Source organism: Kogia breviceps, chromosome 3 (genome assembly GCF_026419965.1).
Source record: "Kogia breviceps isolate mKogBre1 chromosome 3, mKogBre1 haplotype 1, whole genome shotgun sequence".
Taxonomy (NCBI): domain Eukaryota; kingdom Metazoa; phylum Chordata; class Mammalia; order Artiodactyla; family Physeteridae; genus Kogia; species Kogia breviceps.
Genome location: NC_081312.1, coordinates 104,175,888 through 104,203,296, shown reverse-complemented (window position 1 = coordinate 104,203,296; position 27,409 = coordinate 104,175,888). Strand labels below are relative to the sequence as shown.

The window sequence follows — 27,409 nt, the reverse complement described above, 5'->3', positions numbered from 1 at the left end:
GGATATACACCCAGGAGTAGAATTACTGAATCATATGGTAGTTCTACTGTTAGTTTTTTGAGGAACCTGCAGACTGTTCTCCATAGTGGCTACATCTATTTATATTATACCAACAGTGTTCAAGCGTTTCCTTTTCTCCATATCCTTGCCAACATGTTATTCGTGGTCTTTTTGATGATAGTCATTCTGACAGGTGTGAGGTGTTATCTCATTTTGGTTTTTAAAATTTTATTGAAGTATAGTTGATTTACAATGTTGTGTTTAATTTCTGCTGTATAACAAAGTGATTCAGCTATATATACATATATATGTGTATATATATTCTTTTCCATTATGGTTTATCACAGGATATTGAATATAGTTCCCTATGCTATACAGTAGGACCTTTTGTTTATCCATCCTATATATATTAGTTTGTATCTGCTAATCCCAAACTCCCAGCTAACTTCCCTTCCCCATCCTGCCTCCCCCTGGCAACCACAAATCTGTTCTCTTTATCTGTAAGTCTGTTTTTGTTTTGTAGATATGTTCATTTGTGTCATATTTTAGATTCCATATATGTCATATCATATGGTGTTTGTTTTTCTCTTTCTGACTTAGTTCACTTAGCATGATAATCTCTAGGTCCATCCATGTTGCTGCAAATGGCATTATTTCATTCTTTTTTGTGGCTGAATAATATTCCCTTGGATATATATATATATATACCACATCTTCTTTATCCATTCATCTGTCGATGGACATTTAGGTTGTTTCCATGTCTTGGCTATTGTAAACAGTGCTGCTATGAACATAGGGGTGCATGTATCTTTTCGAATTATATTTTTGTCTGGGTATACGCCCTGGAGTGGGATTGCTGGATCATACAGCAACTCTATTTTTAGTTTTTTGAGGAACCTCCATACTGTTTTCCACAGTGATTGTACCAATTTACATTCCCACCAATAGTGTAAGAGGGTTCCCTTTTCTCCACACCCTCTCCAGCATTTATTATTTGTAGACTCTTTAATGATGGCCATTCTGACTAGTGTGAGGTTGTACCCCATTGTAGTTTTGATTTGCATTTCTCTAATAATTAGCGATGATGAGCATCTTTTCACATGCCTACTGGCCATCTGTATGTCTTCTTTAGAGAAATGTCTTTTTGGGTCTTCTGCCCATTTTTTAATAGGGTTGTTTCTTTTTTTGATATTGAGTTGTATGAGCTGTTTATATATTTTGGATATTAACCCCTTGTTGGTTGCATCATTTGTAAATACTTTCTCCCATTCAGTAGGTTGTCTTTTCATTTTGTCAATGGTTTCCTTTGCTGTGCAAAAGCTTTTAAGTTTAATTAGGTCCTATTTGTTTACTTTTGTTTTTGTTTCCTTTGCCTTAGGAGTTAGATCCCTCAAAATACTGGATTTATGTCAAAGAGTATTCTATTTGTTTTCTTCTAGGAGTTTGATAGTTTCCAGTTTTACATTTGGGTCTTTAATGCACTTTGAGTTTATTTTTGCATATCATGTGAGAAAATGCTCTAATTTCATTCTTTTACATGTAACTGTCTAGCTTCCCCAGCACCATTTATTGAAGAGAGTGTTTTTTCTCCCTTGTATATTCTTGCCTCCTTTGTCACAGACACCATAAGTGTGTGGGTTGATTTCTGGGCTCCCTATTCTGTTCCTTGAACTATGTGTCTGTTTTTGTGCCAGTACCATATTGTTTTGATTACTGCAACTTGGTAGCATGGTCTGAAGTCAGGGAGCGTAATACCTCCAGCTCTGTTCTTCTTTCTCAAGATTGTTTTGGCTATTTGGTCTTTTGTGTTTCCATACAAATTTAAAAATTATTTGTCCTAGCTCTGTCAAAAATGCCATTGGCATTTGATAGGGATTACACTGAATCTGTAGATTGCCTTGGGTAGTATGGTCATTTTAACAATATTAAGTCTTCAAATCCATGAACATGGTATATATCTTTTCATCTGTTTATGTCATCTTCAATTTCTTTCATCAGTTTCTTAGAGTTTTCTGAGTATAGGTCTTTTACCTCCTTAGTTAGATTTATTCTTAGGTATTTTATTTTATTTTTTGATGTGATTGTAAATTGGATTGTTCCTTAATTTCTCTGACAGTTTGTTGTTTGTGTATAGAAATGCAACAGATTTCTGTATATTAATTTTGTGTCCTGAAACTTGACTGAATTCATTGATAAGCTGTAGTAGTTTTCTGGTGGTGTCTTTCAGATTTTCTATGTATAGTATCATATCATCTGCAGACAGTGAAAGTTTTACTTCTTCCTTACCAATTTGGATTCCTTTCATTTCTTTTTCTTGTCTGACTGCTGTGCCTAGGACTTCCAATACTATGTTGAATAAAAGTGGTGAGACCGGGCATCCTTGTCTTGCTCCTGGTCTTAGAGGAAATGCTTTCAGCTTTTCACTGTTGAGAATGTAATTAACTATGGGTTTGTCATATATGGTCATTTTTTATGTTGAGGTATGTTCCCTCTATACCCACTTTGTGGAGAGTTTTTATTATAAATCAATGTTGAGTTTTGTCAAAAGTTTTTACTGCATCTATTGAGATGATCATATGATTTTTATTCCTCAATTTGTTAATGTGGTGTATCACACTGATTTGTGGACACTGAACCATCTGTGCTTCCCTGGATAATTTCCACTTGAACATGGTTTATGATCTGTTTAATGTATTGTTGGATTTGGTTTGTTAATATTTTGAGGATTTTTGCATCTATGTTCATCAGTGTTACTGGCCTGTATTTCCTTTTTCTTGTGATATATTTGTCTGGTTTTGGTATCAGGGTGATGTGGGACTTGTAGAATTAGTTCAGAAGTATTCCTTCCTCTGTAACTATGTGGAAGTTTGAGAAGCACAGACATTAACTCTTCTCTAAATGTTTGGTAGAATTTACCTGTGAAGCTGTCTGGTCCTGGACTTTTGTTTTTTGGGAGGTTTTAAAATTCCTGATTCAATTTCATTACTGGTAATTGATCTGTTCATATTTTCTAGCTCTTCCTGGTTCAGTCGTGGAAGATAGTACATATCTAGGAGTTTGTCCATTTCTTCTGTCCAGTTTATTGGCACATAGCTGTTTATAATAATCTCTTATGATCTTTTATATTTCTGTGGTGCTGGCTGTAACTTCTCTGTTTTCATTTCTGATTTTATTGATTTGTGCTCTGTTTTTTTTTCCTTGATGTATCTGGCTAAAGGTTTATCAATTTTGTTTATCTTCGAAGAACCAGCTCTTGGTATCACTGATTTTTTCTATTTTTTTTTACACCCTGTTTCATTTATTTCTGTTCTTATCTTTGTGATTTCTTTCTTTCTACTAATTTTGGGTTTTGTTTGTTCTTTTTGTAGTTCCTTTAGGTGTATGGATAGGTTGTTTATTTGAGATTTTTCTTATTTCCTGAGGTAAGCTTGTATCACTATAAACTTCCCTCTTAGAACTGCTTTTGCTGTGTCCCATAGGTTTTGGATACTTGTGTTTTTGTTTTCATTTGTCTCCAGGTATTTTAAAATTTCTTCTTTGATTTCTTTAGTGATCCATTGGTTGTTTAGTAGCACACTGTCTAGCCTCACCTGTGTAATTTTTGCAGTTTTTTCTTGTAGTTGATTTCTAGTCTCATAGCGTTGTGGTTGGAAATGATGCAATATGATTTCAGTTTTCTTAAATTTACTGAGACTTGTTTTGTGGACTAGGATGTGATCTATCCTGGATAATGCTCCATGTGCACTTTAAAAGAATGTGTATTCTGCTGCTTTTGGATGGAATCTTCTTTATATATCTATTAAGTCCATTTGGTCTAATGTGTAATTTAAGGCCAGTGTTTCCTAATTGATTTCTGACAATTTCTCCCTTTATGTCTGTTAATATTTGCTCTATGTTTTTAGATGCATCTATCTTGTGCGCATATATATTTACAACTGTTGTATCTTCTTCTTGGATTGATCCCTGATCATTATGTAATGTTTAAGAGTGTTTTGTTTAATTTCTGCAAATCTGTGAATTTTCTAGTTTTACTTCTATTATTGATTTCTTACTTCATCACATTGGTCAGAGAAGATATTTTTTATGATGTCTATCTTTTAAAATCGACTGAGACTTAATTAGTGGCCTAACATGGTATTCTATCCTGGAAAATGTCCCATATACACTTGAGAAGAATGTGTATTTTGCTTTGGGGTAGAATGTTCAGGAGGGGCATTATTCTGTCACATGGGCCTATTCATTCACGATTCATTTATTCAACAAATATTTACTGAGGACCTACTCTGTGCAAGCACTTTTCTAGGCACTGGGATTCAGCAGGAAAATCTATGTTCTCTTTCTCATAAAACTTACATTTTAGTGAACAAGATACAATGAACAAATAAACAAGTATCATATGTAATATATAGTATGTCAGGTGTGCTAAGTACTGCAGAAGAGCAGGGGACATGGGTAGGGAATGAAGATGTAGGTGTGTGTGTGTGTGTGTGTGTGTGTGTGTGTGTGTGTGTGTGTGATGCTATTTTATATAGGGTGGTTGGGGAAACCCTTTCTAAAGTGCTATTTAATCAGAATTCTACAGAAAGTGAGGAAAGAAGCCATGTGGATACCTGAGGCAAGGGTGTTTTTAGGCAGAGGAGCAGCAAGTCCCAAGGCTTGGAGCCAGGAGCATACATGACATATTGAAGAAAGAGCAAGAAGGCCAGTGTGGCTACAGCTGGTTAAGCAAAGTGGAGGAACAATGGGGGATGAGGTCAGAGAGGAAACAGGAAGACGATCAGGTACAGTCTTGTAGAGCATTGTAAGGACATTATAAGGGTTTTACTGGATGAGATGGAAAGCCATTGTAAGGTTTTGAGCAGTGGGGTGATATAATATGACTTTGGTTTATAAATAATCACTATAGCTAATTGGTTGAAAAGTTGTTAGAAGAGCCAAGACAGAAGCAGAGAGGCCAATCAAGAGACTGTTTCAATCATCCAAGTGAGAGATCATGGTGGATGAACCAGGATGGTAGTCATGGATGTGGTAAGAAGTGGCTGGATTCTGAAAAATATTCTGAAGGGAAAACCAATAGGATTTCCTGATAGAATGAATGTGGGGATGAGAAAAAGAGGAGTAAAATATGGTTCAGTGGTTTTTTTTTGCCTGAGTAATTGAAAGAATGTGGCTGCCATTTACAGAAATGGGAAAGACAGTGGATAGAGCATGTCTGGGGAGGAAAATGAGGAGTTCAGCTTTAAACTTGTTAAATTCAAGATGCCTATTAGACACCTAAGTGAAGATACTGGATCAGAAGTTGGATAAAATGAGCTTCCCAAGGGTAGGGAATTTTGTCTGTCTCCAGGGCTTAGAACAGTATCTGACATAGAATAGCCACTCAATAGACATTTGTTGAATAAATGAATAAATATACAAGTCTGAGTTCAGAGGAGGGATCTGGGCTTGAGATATTTGGGAGTCATCAACACAGAGATGGTATTTAAAGCCAGCTCATCTAGTGAGTGAACATAGATTAGTCTGAGAATTGAGCCTTGGGATACTCCAAAGTGTAGAAGTTGGGGAGATGAGAATAAATCATCAAAGGAAACTGAAAAATGAAACCAGTGGGGTAAGAGGAAAAGCAGCAAAGTGTGGTGCCCTAGAAGCAAAGTGAAGATAGTTTCAAGGAGGAGGAAGTAAAAAATAAAAAAGTTTAGTTAAAAATAAATGAGGACTATAAAAGGATGAAATTTATAGAAATGACTATTAAATTCTATTTTTAGATTTAAAAACTAACTGCATATGTTTAGGATGGGAAGAAGGTAAGTGACAGGGGACTGGAATATAGCTTTCAATGATAAGTGGGGGCAAAAGACTTAGCAAATTAGCTTCCTATTCATTCAAATGAAGAAACAGTCTTGCTTGATTACCCATGAATATAATTCAATTTTGACTGAGCTAACAGGAGTAAAATGTACACAACCAGAAAGGTTTATCCTGATCCAATGCAATGAACAACTACTCTGGAAGTACTGGTTCTACCACTGGGTATGGTACTATATTCAGGACACTGATGTATCAGAAAGTTACCAAGGAAAGTGATTTGTGTGGTAAAACTATGTGGAAACAATGTCACCTGAGGTACATTTGAAGGGACTGGGAAATTTATTTCAGAACTGGAGGATATAAAGGTTATCTTCAAACTGAAGAGGTATTACGCCGTTATTTATGACCCCAGAGGAGACATGCTACCCGAAAGCAAATATTAGATAAACTTACAGAAAGTTTTCTAACAATCAGAACACCCAAAAGTTAAATGGGCTGTTGGTGAGGTATTACATTCTTAACTATCTGCAATCAGTGGAGGAATACATTCACTGAAGTCACAGAGGGCACTCAAAACTCAGCTGGACATCGGACAGGAAGATGTCTAAGATTCTGTTCAGTTCTGGAGTGTTATAACAGGTGTGAATCTACTTCAAAAATTATAGTCTCCTACACAGACACACACGCACACACGCACACCCCCTATATTTTATGTATACAGTAGAGGGAGAAAATAGCTTGTTTAATGCAGAGCTAATTTGAAGCCCTGTTGAAGGGAATGAGGATGACTTAGTGGAGATATGAGAGCAAGAGCAAACTCAAGGTAGAAGATACATGTGTAAGCACTATAAGATAGTCTGGACATTTGGTTAGAGAAGAGGAAAAATATAGGCGAAATTAAATAGTGAGAATATTAGGTAGGGTGAGGCTGGCTGATTACTTGGGAGGATTTCCAAAGTACCTGGTTATTAGTTTCAGTTGAATTCAAGGAAGAACTATTGAGAAGAAAACCTTTCTGGGAAGAGAAGTGATAGATGGTGAAAACAGAGAGACATTCTTGTTGTTGGAGATCAACAACCTAGAACATGCTTGTGAAAGAGGAAGACCAAGAGGACACCAATGAGAATGGAAGGTAAAGGGTGAGGCCCCTAAGGAGAAACTGTGTTCTCTGGCAGAGGTCTGGAGGAGGACCAAGAAAGTGGAAGACAAAGACAGTCTGGGGACAACCAAAGGTGAATGGAGAAAGGGCAGGGAGGAGTCCAAAAGGTGAGAATACTGCAGCTCTGGATGACTGACAACAGTATATGGTCCTAGATCTTGGAACTACAGACTAGGACTGTTGTCCAAGAATGCTTCTCAGATGGGACATTTCTGACCTCTCTATCTTCAGTTTTCTCATTATCACTGTAAAACACAAAAGGGCCCTGTGCTGATTTTGGCTAGTTCAGCTGATATTTTGGGCTTCTCTTATCTTTAGTATTTGGCAGTTAGGCTGTAGGAGCTCTGCCAGAGGCTCTGCTGTGTTGCCAAATGAAAGCAATTACTTCTTCTGGGTGAGTAACTGGGAGGAAAAAACTGTCATATCTGGGCTGCGTCATGCGGTACCCTCCTAATTAATCTTTCCTGCTTCCACTCTTGCCCCTATAATCCATTCTACACAGAGTAAAAATCCATTACTTTTTAAGTAATCAGATCATGCTGCTCTCCTGCTTAAAATCCTCCAGTGGCTTCCTATCACACCTAGAATAAAACCCAAACTTCCACTCTCTCTGTCCTGATCTCTTGGCCCTTCATCTCCTAGCACTTTCTTGCTCATCACATTCCAGCACACTGCCTTCTATGTTTCTGGTACACACCCACTTCAGATATTTGGGAGTCATCAACTTCCTATTCTGCTCAACTAGAATACTCTTCCCTCCGATCTTTACAGAGCTGGCTCCTTCTTAGCTCAGTGTCATCTTCCCAGAGAGGCCTTCCCTGACCACTCACCCAAGTCACTCTGCTATATTACCCTGCTTTATTTTCTCATATCACTATCACTAGCTAAAATTATCTTATTCATTTACTGGTTTATCATCTTTTTCTCCTGTTAGACTGTGAGCTCCACAGACCGAGTATTTTGTTCACCACTGGATCCCTAATACTTTGACAAGTGTCTGGCACATATCAAGTGCTCAGTAAACAGTAATTAATAAAGATTTGCTAAAGCGATGGAAGGAAGAGAGAGAGAACTGGTCTCAGAAAGGTATGCCAAAGGCATGTAGGCCTTGGACGTCTCCTTCTTACCTTAGGGGAGGAAGAATGTGAGACACAGGCACCTCTTCTTCCTATGCTAAGAGTAAGCCCAGGAAATGGGGCCCTGGCATAGGTCGATGGTGCACACCAGTATTTGCTAATGCTGCCAGTCATAGCTATCTACCAACTTCTTATTTTGTTTCTAGCCTGTTGCTAGGTGCCTGAAGGGGAGCTGCTAGGATATTTAGTCTCTCTCCTTAGGGAAACCTTTTCATTTGAAGACACAAAACATATACTCAGGACAAACGAACTAGTGAATTAGAAGTAGACAAATATCAAGTCATAGGTATAAATAACAGGTGCCATCTCATATTTCTGTGGCAAGCATTTTTTGATTTAATTGCATAGGACTGGATTGGATTCTGAAAGACAGAAGTCAAAGATAATAAAAGTTTGAGGTCTTAAAATCTGTTCATATTACTACAATCATGAGCAGAATAAGGTAATCAGGAGGAAAAGCCAACTTTGGATGAAAGCCAATGAGCTTAGAATCTGACATAGTAAATATAAGTTCCTGGTAGAAACTGCCAGTAGGAATTCCAAGAGGAAATATCTATCAGGGCCTTGTTTATGAATATGGTTTATGCCTTAACCTTACTTGCTTCTGGCTTCATTTACTTTTCCCTACCTATTTTCTTTCATTCTAATTTTTTTCATTTATTTTTAAAGATAAGAAGACATATGTACCTCTGTAAGCCATCTCAAATCTTTTTGGAACAGGGCGGGGTATAATAAATATATATAAAAAAGCACCTTGGGCAGAAGGTTAGGGTGACAGACATGTTAGTCCCCATTTGCCCCTACCCTGTCCAACTCAGTGAAGAAGAATTGTCAAATTCATGTTTATAATGTGAGGAAACAGGCACCGAGAAGCTAAAGAATCTGTCACTGGTCACAGAGCTAGGAGAGCAGGAACTGCATTCACATTTTTCTGATTCCCAAACCTGGGCTCTTCAGTACAACAGTACAAAAGGATTTTCCTCTTGAGATCCTGACCCCCAAAGTCCAGTGGGAGTTCAGCTGCAAGTGTACACCAGGCATATTCTGCTATCCTAAGTCTGGTGAGCCTGCATACGTATTGGCAGACTACTTCATCACACCCTCTCCCCTCTGGGAGTAGTAAGTCAGTGAAGCCTGCTCCTAAATGCTGGCCCTGTGGGCTAAGGCCCAGGCAGCTCCCTTTCTCTGGCATAGTGCCTAGCACACAGTAGACACACAGTGTGAATTGCAGCAATGAAGTGATCATCTTTTTGTCCCTACAAGTCAACTACGACTTTATTACCAGCTGGGATAGATCTTTCAGAAATCTCTGTACTAGCATTTGCTCAATTGTGAATATAGAAACAGCCCAGAGGTTCCTGTTCCTGTATTCTTCTCACTTTCCAGACATGAAGGATTCAGACAATCTCTCTTCCTTATCAGTCTAGAGGCTGTTATGCTCCCTTGGACAGCGCGAGGATTGCTGGGAGATAACTCATGAGGACCCCTTAGCCTGGGGCACATAAACAGTGTTCAACAAATGTTATTTCCTTTAGTTACACTGGCTTAGTCTTATTATGTTTACTTCTTTCCCCATCTCCCAACACCAGCAAGCCTTTTGTCTGAGGACAGTGGCTAAAGATGCCAAGAGAAATGATAATACCAAGTATGAGACTGCAGAGAGGAAAGAATACAGATGAGAGCAGGATACTGGGAACACATTTATCTCTAGGGTAAGTTGGAATGTGGAAGACTCTATTTTTCAAACATAACCATAGCAATATTTCTGGTACAATACGCTCTTCCAGAACCTTTATATTGCCCATGAAGAGACGGAGTCTACTTCTCCTCCCGCTGAAGCTGAATGCGACTCTGTGGCTGCCTTGCTGAACAGAATTCAGTGGAGGGGATGTTGCATGACTCCTGAGGCTAGGTCATAAATGGTGACATGGTTTCCACCTAGCTCTCTCACTTGTCAGGATGCTCCTCCTTTGAACCTCCACCATGCTGTGCAGCCGAAATTAGCCTGTGCAGAGGCACCACATGGAAAGGTCCCTAACAAACAGGTGGCGTGAACTACAGTCATGTGTGAACAAGTGCACAGATTATTCCAACCTCCAGCCTTCAAGTCTCCCAACTGAGGCTTAGACACTGGAACAAAGATGAGCCATTCTCTCTGTATCTCGATAGATAGAATTCCTGACATACAGAATCTGTGAGATTAATAGATTGTCATTTTATGTCACTAAGTTTTGGGGTAATTTGTTACACAACCATAGTAACTGGAACAAGAATGAAAGCAAAGGATAATATGTGGTATGGTGAGACGGGAGAAGTGTAGGGAGAAGAGTAGGGTTAGAATAATCTATATGTTGCCAAGGAGCAAATAGGACTAGTACTAGTAGGTAGTATTAGGGAGACGGATTACAGCTTGGTATAAGGAGAGGCTTTCAAAGCATTATAACTGATCAATGACAGAATAGGCTCCCCGGTAAATAATAAGTTCCCTGTCAATGAAGATACTCAAATGTAAACTGAAAGAAGTTATTGAAGAGCTACAAATCTGAACAGAAGACTGGGTTAAGGTGACTTCAAGGTTCCTTCCAGTCAATGGAACTTGACAGCAGATTAGATCTGGGGTGCAAGGAAGACGGATGAGAGAGAGAGATGACATCTGGAGCCTGATGCCTGAGAGACCAGTCATACCATACATAAAAAGAGAGACTATGAGAGGATTTAAAAAGATTCTTCTTTTCCATTCCTTTTGCCTCTTGCCCAGATGCTGTTAATGGTCTTTCCCACTTTCCACAGCCTCTCTCATACACTTTCACATGATAACTCCCAAATATGGTTTTTAGCATGTCATTGCCCCGATCAAAGGCTTTTAATGACACTACTGCCACCACCACATTCAGCAGATTGTTTTATATATCACACAGTATTTTTATATTTATTACCTCATTTGAACATCATAACAGTCTGGTAGGCACTAAAATCACCATTACATACATCTCAAAATCCAGCCAAATTAAGTACTCTGTTCATTCTTCATGTTTTTTTCTGCTTTGATGTCTTTGCATATGCTATTTTGTCTATGTTTTTCTCAACTCTAAATGTTCCAACCCTTTTTATCTTTCCAGGCCTAGATTAAATTTTAGCTGCTCTAGAAAACAGATAATTCCTACAACTAAGAGTGATCTCTCCCTCCTCTGAAGTCCATCAATGATGATGTGATAATCCAATATTTATTAAGCATTTACTATGTGACAGGCAGCATGCTAAGTGCTTTTTGTGTGTTATTTTCTATCCTCTGTATCACTCTCTGCCTTATACCATGGATATTTGTATATATCTCTTCTTCACTAGCTTACAAGGTCCTTGAGGACTTGATCAACATCTTAGTCATCTTTGTTTTCTCCCAAGCCTAGCACAGGGCCTGGCACAGAGCAAGTACTGTATAAATATTTGTCTAATGAATGAATGAATAATTCAGGCAGGCAGAGTTAAAGTTTACCTTTGCTTGAACAAATGGTTTTCAAGCACCCTTAAACACTTGAGAAGCACTCATTTATATCCACATAATTAATGGGCTAAATTACAAATCATTCTTATCTTTTTATGACACAGGTTTCCAGAGACCTTGGCTAGAACTCATTTTGTTAGTGTAGTTTACAGATGCGAAAATAAAAACCACAAATACACATAATAAATTTCTTTTTGTGTAAAAATATTCTAGCATTCAGAATAGTGTTTTCCAACCAATCAGAATTAACTAAGTTTTACAAGCTCCTCTTTTTCTTCTGTGTAGTCGTAAGGACTGTAAACTCTTTCACTTTGGATCCACTACTTCTTGGCCCTCTTGCTATAGTACTTTGCATAGTTATGCATCTAGAAATGATTGCTGATTAAGTGAAAGGTTTTGTGTTGGTTACAATTTATAATCACTCATTACCGTTTGGATCCTATTAGTTTGGCTAAGGAGCCAGCACCTTAAGGGGGACTCAGTGAGCCTCAGCCAATTATGGCAGTTGAGTCACTGCCCTGAGATTTGAAAACTATCCTTTTTTCCTTATTTCCTGCAGGCTCAAGAATGGAAAACTAGTAAAAGTTAAGGCCAGTCATTTCTGAAAGTCCTATTACAGATTGTTGAATTTGTTGAAGTGATTAAGAATTATAGCTTGCGAACAATTTGCATATTAAAGTTGTAGAGTAATCCTAATATAAAAATCAATCCTTTCACCAGAAGATCACAATTTCGATTTTTACTTAAAGAAATGCAAGTTTACTGTTCAAAACCAAGCCTGGTACAAAAATCATCAGTTAGTACTTTTCTCCTCCAGGCTGAAGCAGAGATTAACAGTGTAAATACTGACACCCAAATTGTCTTTCAGAAAACCTAGGTAAAAATTAGAAGATTAAGGGCACAATAGGAGGGCAGTGCAAAGGCAGACCTGCTATAATCACCATCACAAAGGCCGGCCACCAGCAGACTGCAAAGTGTTTACTCAAAGCCCTGTGCTATCAATTAGTGTACATAATTATCTCAGGGTCTGCCAGTTCACAAGAGGCAGGTTTTGAAGGTCTCTCTGGCCCCCCTTTGTCTTTTACTCCTGTTGGTCACAGAAGGGCTTTGAGGACAAGCCTTCCTCGGCGCTCAGGCTCTGGCTGGCTTCCCTTTGCAACCCCAACAGGAATTATGTGAATTCCTTCAGTATAACAACGACCAAGCTACCTTTCTCCCCACACGGCTTTGACCTTGTGCTGAGACTATTTAACACTTGCAACAAAGTGCTTTCAACAGGTCATTGTAGTTTATAGTTTAAAAATATAATTTCCACGAAGAAATGGGAAGTATTGTAGCACAAAATGGGCTGTAAATATTAGAGGTAAACAAATCAGAAGATGTAGGAAAGACTCCCTGTATTTCTGTAGCTTGGTAGTATTCAGGAAGTGCTGGCAGATTGAAGGATGAGAGGAAGAACAGCAGACAGGGGTCATTCTTCTTGTCTCTCAGAGAAGCAGCTTACACTGATACTGCTAAGAATTTCCTAGGCAAATTAAGCCAGGAAACCACCGGAACCTGCTTTTGTAGCAAGGCCTACCAATAGAAATTTGCAGAGTAACTGAGGTTGGAGAAGGAAATTATATTGGGTAAAAAATAGATGAAGAATTCTTAAAAACCACTAAGGGTTAATCATTGATTTATTTAAAATCCAGTTGTATATGTATATAGAAATAATTATACTTCATTTTATGAGTGTGTGTATATACGTATAGAATAAGGTTTTATATATAAACTTCATACATATACACTCACACTTCGGTCTGCCTGGATAATCCTTAGGCATGTCTAGAATCATGGAAAACCACGTATATCACCTAATTTGGAGACTATACCATCTACCACTCAAAAATTTCAAGTCAGAAACTTGGGAGTCATTGCAGACTCCTCACTTCCTTTTACATCCCATAGTATCAGCTCTATGCCATTTCCCTTACATTTATTCTGTGTCCTCAATGTATCTGCTCCTCTCTGTTTCTACTGTCTCCACAGGCCCTCAACATTTCAAGAGCCTTTTTACTATTCCTTCTGCCTCTAGGCTCATGCTATTCCAGTCATTTCTATAGTTTTTAGGAGTGATCATCCTATCACAGAAATTTGAACATGTATGGAGCTCACTGAATACCTCATCTCCTGCCACTCTTCACAGTCACCCTATTGTAAACTACATCAAACTGAACATGAGACAATGTCTTATATATCCATAACTCTTGGTTTGGGTTGCCCCCAAAAGCAGTCCCTGAAACGAAGATATGGGTGTTAGTAGTTTATTTGTGAGGAAGTAGAGAAGGAAAAGAGGGTAGGGAGAAAAGCCAATCAAGTATATGTTAATGAACAGGTTACCACTGGGCCCCTTTGAGAAACTGTACAGAACATACCTCAGGATTGTCCCACTGAGGGTTAGCAGAGCTGGGATATTACCCACCAATGTTGGAGAGTCACTCCTGGGGGTGTTAACTCCCTGGCACTTCTAGCAAACAGCTACTTGTTCAGTGAATATCCTCAGGCAGAGAAATACAGGAAGCCACTTGTAGGTGACCTCCAGATAGGCCACAGGCACCAATAACATCTACTATATCATGCAGTGCCCATATTATGCCCTTTCTCCCAAATGAATTCTTTACTCCACTTGTCTTCCTGGATCCTTTAAGATTTAGGCCATTGAAGCCCTCTTGACCTCCTTTGGAAGTGCTTTACTTCCTTCTCTGTGCACATCTCTTCTGTTGCAGCTATTATGTTGTAGCTATTAATTTGCAAGTCTGACTCCACACCAGACTCTGGGCTCCCTGAGGGCAGTAACCTTAGTACTTAGCTTGGTGTCTGGCCCAAGGCAGATGTTCAGTCAATGTCTACTAGACAAGGACATGACTGTGTGTGTTAAAGAGAAGAGGATCCTGTTTTCCACATATGTAATTGAGAAAATTTTCAAAGAAACAAAACGTATGCTCCCATATTTTTAATAATATAAAGTCAAGTGTGTAGGGGGGAACACCAAGGGAGGAATCTTGGGTCCTAATTCAAGTTAGTTTGGCTCAGTTGCTTTCCCTATAAAAATGAGTGGCTATTAATGACCTTTAAACGTTTTTCAAGTTCCACAGATTTCAAGTGACTGAATCCATGTGTAAGTGAAAGCTGAAGCCCACAAACTATACAACAACCACATATGGAAATGTTTATGTGTGTGATATTCATCTGGATTCAAGAAAAGAGTATAGGTGACAAAGACTTGAGATGCTGGCAGGTTTATAATGGTGTGTATACAAAAGAGTGAGTGTTGGAAGGGTCTCCTGGGTGAGAGGATACCTCCCAGGGAGTGGTCTGGCTACTGCACAGGAGCTAGCTGGGCAGCATGGCAGCCCCCAAACTGGCAGGTGCCAATGCCCTGAATGGAGCCCTGTTACTGCTGCCAGCCTCTGGGCAGTGTGGGACCACCCGAACTTACTTAGGTCACAGACCTCCAAATAGCCACTTCCCGAGTTTTCATCAAATCCCTGGAAGATAGGCTCTGGCTACATTTCTAGAGGGAACAGACTCAGGCCGTGCTTGGCTTCCTTGACATTCAGATAGTCTTAATCTTCCTAGAAATGTGACTCGGGGTAGAGGGACTAGGAAAGAATAAGGAAGAATAAGTGGGTGTCGGGTTCCTACACATAACAGACTAACAAATGTTGAGGAAGTTCATTTCAGAAAACAAATTCTCTTTTAAAATATTCTGAATACAGATATTAGCATTGTGTGTACATTGAATATGGCTGGATAAGATTTCTTTAAGTAGCTAGACTTTATTAGTTTCAAATCATTAGTTTTCTTCTTGACAAATCCCTGATATATATATATATAATTTGTATGCAGTGCTGTTTAGAATTTAATTGTTTTACTGAACATCCTTAACATGCCTGCGGGATATTGTCATATTTCTATCAGAAACACTGAGTCACTATTACAAATGATTTTTACTTGGTAGGAGGGGAGAGAAAAGAACACAAGGTGGTTTACTCTGTCTCTCTTAGAGAATTACTGTTTTTGAGGACAGTCCACAGGGTGGGGTGAGGGGGTTTAAAGAGCCAAGCAGGCCAGTCGTAGTCCCTGGAACACTTGCTAAAATGATGCCCATGGGTCATGTGTGACGTCAGGGGGCTACTGTTTTTGGATGGCTCCTTTCTCTTATTCATGGAGATACCTTGGAAGGACAAAGGGGAAAATAAAGAACCTAGGAGGGTATAATTGAAAGCATGTGATGGTCAGGGCACTGGGAAGCTGTGCCGTGTTGCACTGAGGGCCTGACTTGATTTGGTCTAGGCTTTGTCACTGACTTGCTGACTCAAGGAGAATCACTTGATTCCTCTGGATCTCAGTGGAAGAGGAACTGGATGACTTCTAAGGTCTCTTGTAGAAATTATAGTTAAGTTTATGACACCAACAAGAAAAACAGGCTCTGACAGAAGCATGTAGCCAGGGAAAATGAGACATATTAGACAAGTCTCAGTATGGGAAGCCAATAAGGACAGAGGTAGAACAAAGAGGAAAAGAGCCCAAGATGACCGTGTACATCCCTATGAAATGACTCCAAAATGAGTAAAATCCAAGAGATGTTTCAAAAGTTGACTCCAGACTGACATCAAGTAGAGGCCTTACCTTCCAGTGACAGCAAAGCACAGCGTGCACATTCCGTGTAAGAGCCCTGCGGCATGCTGCAAAAATGTGGCTGTTTTGGGATTCTCATCCACTGGGCCTTGCACCGAGAGGAAGCAGCCACAAAGCTTGTCGATCAGACCAATGTTCACCACGTAGCTAGATGTGGGGAGAAATGTGTGTTATCAATCTGCATAGTCTGGCAACATCTTCACCTTCAAAGATAAATCTTAACAAACACAGGCTTAGACCCTTCAAACAAGCAAACACAACACACACAGGTTTGGGTATAGCATCTTAAATAACAATTTCCTTAGATTTAGTCCTGAATAATCAGCTATTTCTGTAAATTCTCTTTTGGTTATTCTGATTTTATATTTTCAGGAAAGTGATCATTCTCACCGGTCTAGAGAGTCTGACAATAACTGAAATGATTTATAATGATCTCTATCCTCTTGAAAAGCAGTACTTCTTGAAGTACTAGGAAGCTAAATTCACCAGAATTCAGGGATTCAGAAAATAAGATAATGCTACCCAGACACTTCTGTTACAACCTAAACTTCTAATGCCACTTTAGATTCTCTACTTTTTTTTAAAACCCTATCACCATTAGGAGTATAACAAACAGTGAGAATCTAATTGCCCTCCGTTATGAAAAGTAGCAGTCCTGAGAGTTGACAGTAACATTTATGAAGTCACTTTCATCTTTTCAGTCTATTAAACAGTTTTCCAGAGCTGTTTATTAACCTGGACCAACAACAGTAGTTCTTTTATAGTCCACAAAGCAGAAATAATTGAAAATATCTGAAGACTATAAATGACCTTGTAGATAAATCAGCCTTAGCTTAGAGATTTTATACCAATTCAGTGCTACTGCACTTACATGTATGAAAAGCGCAGGACTCTGAACACAGAAGTTCTGAAAATCAACACATACAAACTTTCAGCAATAATGTGCAAAGGAATTGATGCTTCTGCTTGTAAGTGCACTAAAATCCCTATCACTATTTATTTACTAATACAGTTTTTTGTAAAAGGAAGGAGAAGCTGATGAATAATTCATGTTTGGAGCCTCTTCTAAATTTACTATTTAAAAGGTATAAAATAATGTTCCTTTTCTCCTTTTACATTAGGAAATGCATTTATCTGGTTACTGAGCATCCGTGGCCTGTTAGGAACCAGGCCGCACAGCAGGAGGTGAGTGGCCAGTGAGCCAGCGAAGCTTTATCTTTATTTACAGCTGCTCCCGATCGCTCGCATTACTGCCTGAGCTCCACCTCCTGTCAGATCAGCGGCGACATTAAGATTCTCATAGGAGTGAGAACCCTACTCTGAACTGCGCATGAGAGGGATCTAGGTTGCGCACTCCTTATGAGAATCTAATGCTTGATGATCAGGAGCTGAAGCAGTACTAGATGCTAGTGCTGGGGAGTGGCTGTAAATACAGATTATCATTAGCAGAGAGGTCTGACTGCACAGAGACTATAATAAATTAATTGCCTGCAGACACATATCAAAACCCTATCAGTGAGTGGCAAGTGAAAACAAGCTCAGGGCTCCCACTGATTCTGCATTATGGTGAGTTGTATAATTATTTCATTATATATTACAATGTAATAATAATAGAAATAAAGTGCACAATAAATGTAATGCTCTTGAATCATCCCAAAACCGCCCCCTCCCAAGTCCGTAGAAAAACTGTCTTCCATAAAACCGGTCCCTGGTGCCAAAAAGGTTGGGGACCACTATCCTACAGTTTTAAAATTGGGAAGTATGAAATGATGACCATTAACCCTAATCTTATAATGAAGGAAAATGACATATTGACATATTGAACCTTAGCCCTGCAAGTTACTGGATGACCTTGGGCAAATTATCTTGCCCTTCTTAGTCTGTTTCCTTTTTAATGTAATAGAATGTTAGTATAAGGTTCTTGTAATAAGTGACTGATAAGCTAATACATGCAAAGAAGTTGACACATTTTATTATTAGTTTTATTGTTACTAGTAGTAATAATAGCAGTATTGTAAAAATAGATGCATGCAAACTTACTAATCATAAATACAATGAAAATGAAGACAACACAAAATACCATTTCACAAATATTAGACTGACAAAAATCAGTGAGTTAATATAAAACACTGATAAGGATATGAGGAAATGGAATTCCTATCCTTTACTGATGGAAAGTGAAATCTGTAAAATCACTTTGGAGAACAATTTGGTGTTACTTGGTAAAGTTGGACATGCATTTATCATAACATTCATAAATTCCTACTGTAGGCATATAAACTTGAGAAACTCCCATATAGGTGCAAAAGAAGGTTTCTACAAGGATATTCATTGTATCATTGCTTGAAATAGTGAAAAAATAGAAACTATTGCCCTCAAATAGAAAATGGACAAACTGGGAATTTATTCATTTAATAGAATCTGTAGAGCAGTTAAAATAAATTTATCAGATTTATATGCATCAACATAAATAGATCTCAACCCCATGTTATGTGAACATAGAAACTGACAAAATAGTATGATGGCATTTATGTAAATTTTAAATACACACAAAAAATAGAAAGAATATACTGTTTATGGATATTTATTATATATAAATATATACATATAAATTTTATATACACAAATATATTTATATATATTTGTATATATTTACATATATACATATATATATCACACATATAAAAATTTTATTAAAATGCATAGGAACTATATACACACACTCTAACATAGTGATTTACATCTTGAGCGAGAGTAAGGGGAAAGGGATGGAGATGGGGAGTTAGCTGTATCTACAATGTTTGGTTTTTTACCAATAAGAAAAAAGATCTAAGACAATATGGAAAAATGTTATTGGTTACTGAAAAATGTTGTCAAATTGGTACATAGGTATTGATAATTCTGTTAGGGGTATGTTGATATACTTCATCGTAAAATAATAGAAAACTTAAATATTTTAAAAGGTAATAATGACAAACAGAAAAAGCATTTGAAACCTGTAAGATGAAGGGCTAATGTATTTTTCCCCCATGTTTATTGAGATATAGTTGATATATACATCATGTAAGTTTAAGGTGTACAATGTGATGATTTGACATATGTATTTAGTGTAAAATGTTACTGTTTTCCAGTTTCACACCACTGTGATTGGAAAAGATACTTGATATAATTTCTGTGTTCTTGAATTGTTGAAACTTGTTTTGTGCCGTAACATAGGATTCATCCTAGAAATTGTTCCATGTGTATTTGAGAACAATATGTATTCCGCTGCTGTTGGATGGAGTGTTCCATATATGTCTGTTAGGTTCTTTTGGCCTACAGTGTTGTTTAAATCTGCTGTTTCCTTATTGATTCCCTGTCTGGAAGGTCTATCTATTTGTTGGGAGTGGGGTATTAAAGTCCCGACATATTATGGTATTGTTGTTTTGTTCTCCTTTTAGTTCTTTTAGTATCAGTTTTATATATTTAGGTGCTCTGATGTTGGGTGCATAAATATTTACCACACCACTGTCATATTCTTGGTGGATTGACCTCTCTATCATATGATGACCTTCTTTGTCTCTTTTAACGATTTTTAGCTTAAAATTTATTTTGTCTGATATAAATATAGCTACCCCTGCTTTCTTTTGCTTACCATTTCCTTGAAATATCTATTTCCACTCCTTTGCTCTCAGCCTATGTGTGTCTTTAAAGCTAAAATGAGTCTCTTATAGGCATCATATTGTTGGATATTGTTTTTTTTATCCCTTCAGCCACTCTATGTCTTTTGATTGGAGAATTTAGTCCATTTACACTTAACGTATTGATAGTTACTGATTGGTAAGGACTTACTATTGTCATTTCATTAATTATTTTCTGTTTTTTAGATCCTTTGATCCTTGCTTCCTCTTGCTGTCTTCTTTTGTGATTTGATGACTTCTTGTGGCAGTATGCTTTGACTTCCTTACACTATATGTATCTACTACAGGTTTGTAGAGGCTTAAATAAAACATATATATTACATCCTATTTTAAGTTGATAACAAGTTTGATAGCATACAGAAACTTTATACAGTTGTCCCTCAGTATTTGTGGGGAATTGGTCCCAGGATCCACTATAGATACCCAAATCCACAGATGTTCAAGTCCCATCACTGGCCCTCCATACCCTCGGTTCTGCATCTACAGATTCAACGAACCACAGACTGTGTAGCACTGTAGTATTTATTGAAAAAAACCTGCATGTAAGTGGACCTGCACATTTTAAACCTGTGTTGTTCAAGAGTCAACTGTACTTTTATTTCTCCCTCCTCATATTTTAGGTTATTCATATTATAATTTATGTATTTTTATAGTGTTCATTCAATAACAAATTACTGTGGTGATGTTTATATCTATTATGTTTGATTTTTAACTTTCAAACTAGACTTGTAAGTGAATTTTATGCACCACCATTACAATACGAGAGGATTGAATTTTGACTATATGTTTACCATTACCAGTGAGTATTACATATCCCTATGTTTTTTTTCGTCTTTTAAAAAATTTATTTATTTTAGTTTTGGCTGCACTGGGTCTTCATTGCTGCATGTGGGCTTTCTCTAGTTGTGGTGAGTGGGGGCTACGCTTTGTTGCGGTGCACAGGCTTCTCATCTCATTGGCTTCTCTTGTTGTGGAGCACGGGCTCTAGGTGCGCGGGCTTCAGTAATTGTAGCATGTGGGCTCAGTAGTTGTGGCTCGCAGGCTCTAGAGTGCAGACTCAGTAGTTGTGGTGCATGGGCTTAGTTGCTCCATGGCATGTGGGATCTTCCCGGACCAGGGCTTGAACCCATGTCCCTTGCACTGGCAGGTGGATTCTTAACCACTGCGCCACCAGGGAAGCCCATCCATATGTTTTTATGTTATTACTTATCATCCTTTTCTTTAAAAAAATTATTATTTATTTATTTGGCTGTGCTGGGTCTGAGTTGGGGCATGCGGGATCTTCATTGCCACATGCGGGATCTTCATTGCAGCATGTGGGATCTTTAGTTGCAGCATGTGGGATCTTTAATTGCGGCATGTAGGATCTAGTTCCCTGACCATGGATTGCATCTGGGCCCCCTGCATTGGGAGTGCAGAGTCTTAACCACTGGATCACCAGGGAAGTCCCTATCATCCTTTTCTTTAAACTTGAAGAATGCCCTTTAGTATTTCTTGTAAGGCAGGTCTAGTGGTGATGAACTTCTTCAGCTTTTGTTTGTTTGGCAAAGTCTTTATTTTTCCTTCATTCCTGAAGGACAGCATTGTTGGGTACAGCAGTCTTGGCTGACAGTTTTTTCCTTCAGTATTCTGAAAGGCTGTGCCACAGGCTGGGCTTCTTGATCAGGTTGGCTGCTCGCTGTGCTCTGATGTTGAGCAAGGTCGCTGGCTGGCCTCTCTGGTTGCGAGGGGCCTCCATTTATATCCCATAGTTGGGTGGGTAAAGAAACTGTCTCTGTGGTTGGGAGAGTCTTTGTCTGGGCTCCACTGTGGGGTGGGGATGCAGGCTATGCTCTGTAGTTGAGTGGGACAATAGCTGGGCTCTAAGACTGCTCAGGGTTACTGTTCACTCTTTCTGGTTATGTGGGGTGAGAGGCTAAGCTCAACAGTTGGGTAGTTCTGCTGGCTTGGTTCCCTGCCTAAGAAGGGCTGTAGTATGGGCTTTGCAGCTGCCTGGGTTCCCCAGCTGGCCTTCCTGGATGGTCAGAATGAAGGCAATGCTGAGCTAGAGAGCAAGGATGATAATTTGCTTTCTTGTCCAGGTTGTGTGGTAAAACAAGCTCTACAGCCAGCACAGTCTGGGGACTGGGGACCCTAATCAGCAGAACTGCCAACTGAGCTCCGTGGCCAGATGGGGCTACAGGCTCAGTTCCACAGATGGGCAGAGCTGCTGCCTGGGATCTCTGCTTGGGCACCACTGCAAGCAGCAATACTGTCCACCAAGATCTGAGTGCTGACTGCTGTCAGCCCCTCCACACCTTTCTACTTGATCATCAGTGGTCAAGCTCTGCAGATTCCCCCAGCAATCTCAGTGAGGTGAGACCCAAGTGGAACTGTCCCACAATGCTGGGAGAGCTGGATGTCCATTTGGGCTCCCTCTTCCCACTGGAGAAACCACAGGCTTGTGGGGGCATGCAGGCTCATGCAGTGTTGTGCTGGCCTGTGGGAGGGCTGTTGTAGTCAGAGTGTAGCTGCTCCTCTTACCCTTCTAATGTGGTACTTCTTGATCTCTGATGTCCGGGGGGAGATGCTTCAGTCTCATCTACCTCCTGCATTCTGAGTTTTCACAATGGTTTCTTGTCTATGGATAGTTACTATCTGGTTTTCTTGTGAGGCCATCTGTTTGATGATACAATCTGATCAAAAGTCATGAACTAAGACTTGTAAACAGAGAATTATCACAGGGAATCAACAGTGATCCTGACAAATAGGAGCATCATCTACAGCACTGGAGTCCATTTCATAGTACAAGATGGTTAGCTGTTCTTTAGCACATTCCATCCATAGCTCAGCAAAGTTCTGGAAGCCAAAAAAATCCAAGATCAAGGTGCCAGCAGGGTTGGATTCTTCTGAGGCCTCTCTTTTTAGCTTCCAGATGGCTGCCCTCTTGCTATCTTTCATATGGTTGCCCCTCTATGCATGTGCCTAATGGTTTTAATACATGAAGAGCTTTTACAATTAAAAAAGTCAATACCTCCAATAGAAAAATGGGCAAAGTACATGAACAGGCAACTCACAAAATAATTAAAATGGCCAGTGAACATTAAAAAATGTTCTATATAACTATTAATATAAAAAATGAAATATTTTTGCCTCTAAGTTTGGCTAAGACTCAAAAGAATGATGATATCCGACAGCATCTAGGCTGAGGGTACAAGGACGTACTCATATGTAATCTTTATGTAGGACAATTTGGCAATATAGATCAAAATCTTTAATGCATATTCGTTGACCCCCAAATTATACTTCTCAATGTTTAATAGAAGACAATAATCAATTGTAGGGAAAGATGTTCTTTACAGTATTATCTGTAAGAGTAAAATACTAGAATAAACCTATATAAGTAATAATAGGTTACCTGAAGCAAATCATGGCTACATAATTAAATACTTGGAAAGCTAGTAAAAATTCATTTGCAAGTTTCTGTTGATTTGGAAAAAAGCACTTAAAAAAAAGTACGACCAAACAATGTGTATAAGTATTACAATTTTTTTCATAAAATAACCACATATATATGTACCAAAACCAAAATAAAACCAATGATTATCTTTGGGTGGTGAGATTAAAGATAATTTTTGTGTATTCAACAAAATCCATTATGCTTTTCTGTGTTTTTAAAATTGTTTTTCTCACTGAGCACATATTAATTTTATAATTAGGAAACAAGCTATTTTAAAAAGGGGAATGGGGATAGAGGCAGAGGCAAGCTATCTGCTATTGCAAGAGAGACTGCACTCTTAGAGAAGTAGCAATGGAGCAAAGGTAAGAAATCTGAGGTATTTACAAGGTAGAATCAATAGGTACTAAAGACTTAATTTGATATTGGTTTGGTAAAGGATTGTGAAGGGTTTTTGACAATGCTCAGAATGCTGGCTTAAGTAACTGAATGGGATACTGGTGCTACAGATAAGGACAGAAGACACAGGAAAAGTATCTCCTTTGCGTGGAAAGATAAGGTGTTCAGTTTTGAACTTGTGGAGCCTGAGGTGCCTGTAGTACATCCTAGCAGCTAGGAAAGTGCTTGGCTAAAGTACAGTTTGTTTACTAATTTTTGACTACAAAAGGCTGGTATCAGTGACTGGGACTCATCTATTTGCCTCTTGGTTGCAAATTTTGATTTCCCTGTTTTGAGAGACAGATATAAATTTCTAATTGAACATGATGAAAAGAATTGTGCTTCAGCAAAAGACCATGAATAGCCAAAGGAATCCTGTGAAAGAACAACAAAGCTGGAGGTGTTACATTTCCTGATTTCAATCTATATTACAAAGCTGCAGCAATCCAAATAGTATGGTACTGGCATAAAAAGAGACATGTAGACCAATGGAACAGAATTGAGAGACCAGAAATAAACCCATGCATATCTGGTCTATGAATATTTGACAAAGAAGCCAAGAATACTCACTGGGGAAAGGATACTCTCTTCAGTAAACAGTGCTGGGAAAATCAGATAACTACATGCAGAAGAATGAAACTGGACCCCTATCTTACACCATTCCCGAAAAAAGAACTCAAAACGTATGAAAGATTTAAATGTAAGACCTGAAACCATGAAACTCCTAAAAGAAAGCATAGAGGAAAAAACCTGACATTGGTCTTGGTAATATTTTTTTGGATATGACACCAAAAGCACAAGCAACTGAAGCAAAATAAACAAGTGGGACTACTTCAAACTTAAAAACTTCTGCACAGAAAAAGAAACAATCAAAAAAATGAAAAGGCGACCTGCAGAACAGGAGAAAATATTTGCAAACCATATACTGGATAAGGGGTTAATATTCGAAAAAATAAGGAACTCCTACAATTCAATGGTAAAAACACAAATAATCCAATTAAAAAATGGGCAAAGGACCTGAATAGACAGTTTTCCAAAGAACATATACAAATGGCCAATAGGTATAGGAAAAGACATTCAACATCACTAATCATCAGGGATATGCAAATTAAAACCACAACGAGATACCACCTCACACCTGTTAGAATGGTTATTATCAAAAACAAAAACACAAAACCAAAAAGTCCCGAAAAACCAAGAGATAATATTGCCAAGGATGTGGAGAGAAAAGTGAACCTTTGTACACTGTTGGTGGGAAAGTATATTTGTAAAGCCACTATGAAAAACAGTATGGCGATTCTTCAAAAGATTCAAAACAGAACCACCATATGATCTATCGATTCCACTTCTGGGTATATATCTGAAGGAAGTGAATCACTATCTTGAAGAGATACTTGCATTCCCATGTTCACTGCAGCATTATCCAGAATAGCTGAGACATGGAAACAAAGTGTCCATCAACAGATAAATGGATAAAGAAAAGTGGTAAATACACACACACACACACACACACACACACACACACACACACACACACACACACACACACACAGAAATATTATTCAGCCATAAAAAATAAGGAAATTGGGCTTCCCTGGTGGCACAGTGGTTGAGAGTCTGCCTGCCGATGCAGGGGACACGAGTTTGTACCCCAGTCCGGGAAGATCCCACATGCCGCGGAGCGGCTGGGCCCGTGAGCCATGGCCACTGAGCCTGCGCGTCCGGAGCCTGTGCTCCGCAACGGGAGAGGCCACAACAGCGAGAGGCCCACGTACCGCAAAGAAAAAAAAAAAAAAAAAAAAGGAAATCTTGCAATTTGTGACAATATGGGTGGTCATTCATATAAGGCATTATGCTAAGTGAAATAAGTCAGACAGTAAAGGATAAATCCTATATGTTCTCACTTACATGTGGAAACTAAAAGAGCTGAACTCACAGAAACAGAGAGTAGAATGGTGGTTGCCAGAGGCTGGGGTGGAGGGTCGAGGAAATGGGGAGATGTTGGTCAAAGGGTACAAACTTCCATTTATAAGATGAATAAGATCTGGGGATGTAACGTATAACATGGTGACTAAAAATAACAATACTGTATTACATACTTGAAAGTTGCTAAGAGAGTAGCTCTTAAATGTTTCAACACACACACACATACACATGGTAATTATGTAAGCTGATGGGAGGTGTTAATGAATGCTACTGTGGCAATCATTTTACAATATATATGTGTAGCAAATCATCACATTGTACAACTTAAACTTACACAATGTTATATGTCACCCATATCTCAGTAAAGCTGGGAAAAAAACAGAATTGCAGAGCTTCAGGTTTGATGCATTTCCTGAACAAATTTCAAACCAGAGTTTTTTCAAATTGCAATCTGCTTCTACCCTACACACAATACTGCTTTCCTAGAACTATGCTAAACACTTGACACTGACAATATTTGCATCTTATAGAAAAAAAAATTCTGATGTTTGATAGCTGAAAGATATTATTTGGATATTCTGTTAAAGGTGTTTTTTTTTTTTTTTTTTTTTGCGTTACACGGGCCTCTCACTGTTGTGGCCTCTCCCGTTGCGGAGCACAGGCTCTGGACGTGCAGGCTCAGCGGCCATGGCTCAAGGGCCCAGCAGCTCCGCGGCATGTGGGATCTTCCCGGACCGGGGCACGAACCCGTGTCCCCTGCATCGGCAGGCGGACTTGCAACCACTGCGCTACCAGGGAAGCCCCTAAAGGTTTTTTAATTTAATTTAATTTTTTATCCCAGGACCTTGTGAAGTGTCTGACACAAAGTGAGTACAAGTGATCATATTTTGAGGTGATAAATATTTGAGGATCCCTTAGATCTAGAAACTTGACTAAACCATGTAAAATAATTAGAATAAACACTGTTATTACCTCATCTTGGTTAGACACTCTCTTGCCTCTTCTATGCCAGATAAGGAGAGAACAGGGACATATGTCAGGGTGATGTGCCCTGTTCCAGCTCTACCTTAGGGGTACAGGTCAGAGAATAGTGCCAAAGACTGTGTTGGAACGCTTTCCTCACAACTTTACAATGCTAGAGATATAAACTGACAAAAAATGCACAAGCTGTAGCAGGGAGTGGTGTGAGATTTCCTGTCACTTCATATTTGAGAAGGTGAGAAAGAAAGCATGAAAGTAGTTAAACATGTTCTGTTTGCTTCATTAAGAAGATTTGATATAAGGTTTGTGGTTCTATATATAGGGATCATCAAGCCAGCCTAAAATGCATTATCTGCAAGAAAGCAATATTTACCAAAAGTGGTTCAAGTCAGATAAAGAGTGGCATGGTTTTGTACTGAAGTACTGTACTTGTCAATCACCCTTTTTAAGTTACATGAGTTATTTGGTTTGGCAGGTTACCACTGTTATTTTTTTTTTTCCCCAATAACCTTCTTTTTACAAAGGATCTGGTAACTATAATAATATATGTAAAAATGTAGGTACTTTCTCCCAGAAGGCCCACCAGAATTGCATTGAAGCACTTGGCTGGACCTTCTGCCCCACAGCTGAGGCATGTGGCTAAGCTGTCTGGATGACAAG

At 38.7% G+C, this 27,409-nt stretch overlaps 1 protein-coding gene across 4 annotated transcripts in view; it reads right to left on the bottom strand.

Moving 5' to 3' along the window:
- Positions 1-27,409, bottom strand: part of SCAPER (S-phase cyclin A associated protein in the ER) — a 499,446-nt gene that overhangs the window by 48,032 nt on the left and 424,005 nt on the right. For all 4 annotated transcript variants that reach the window (XM_067029410.1, XM_067029411.1, XM_067029413.1 and 1 more), the window contains one exon: positions 16,280-16,435. In XM_067029410.1, the coding sequence (XP_066885511.1) occupies positions 16,280-16,435 (156 nt within the window). The remainder of the gene's footprint in view (positions 1-16,279; positions 16,436-27,409) is intronic.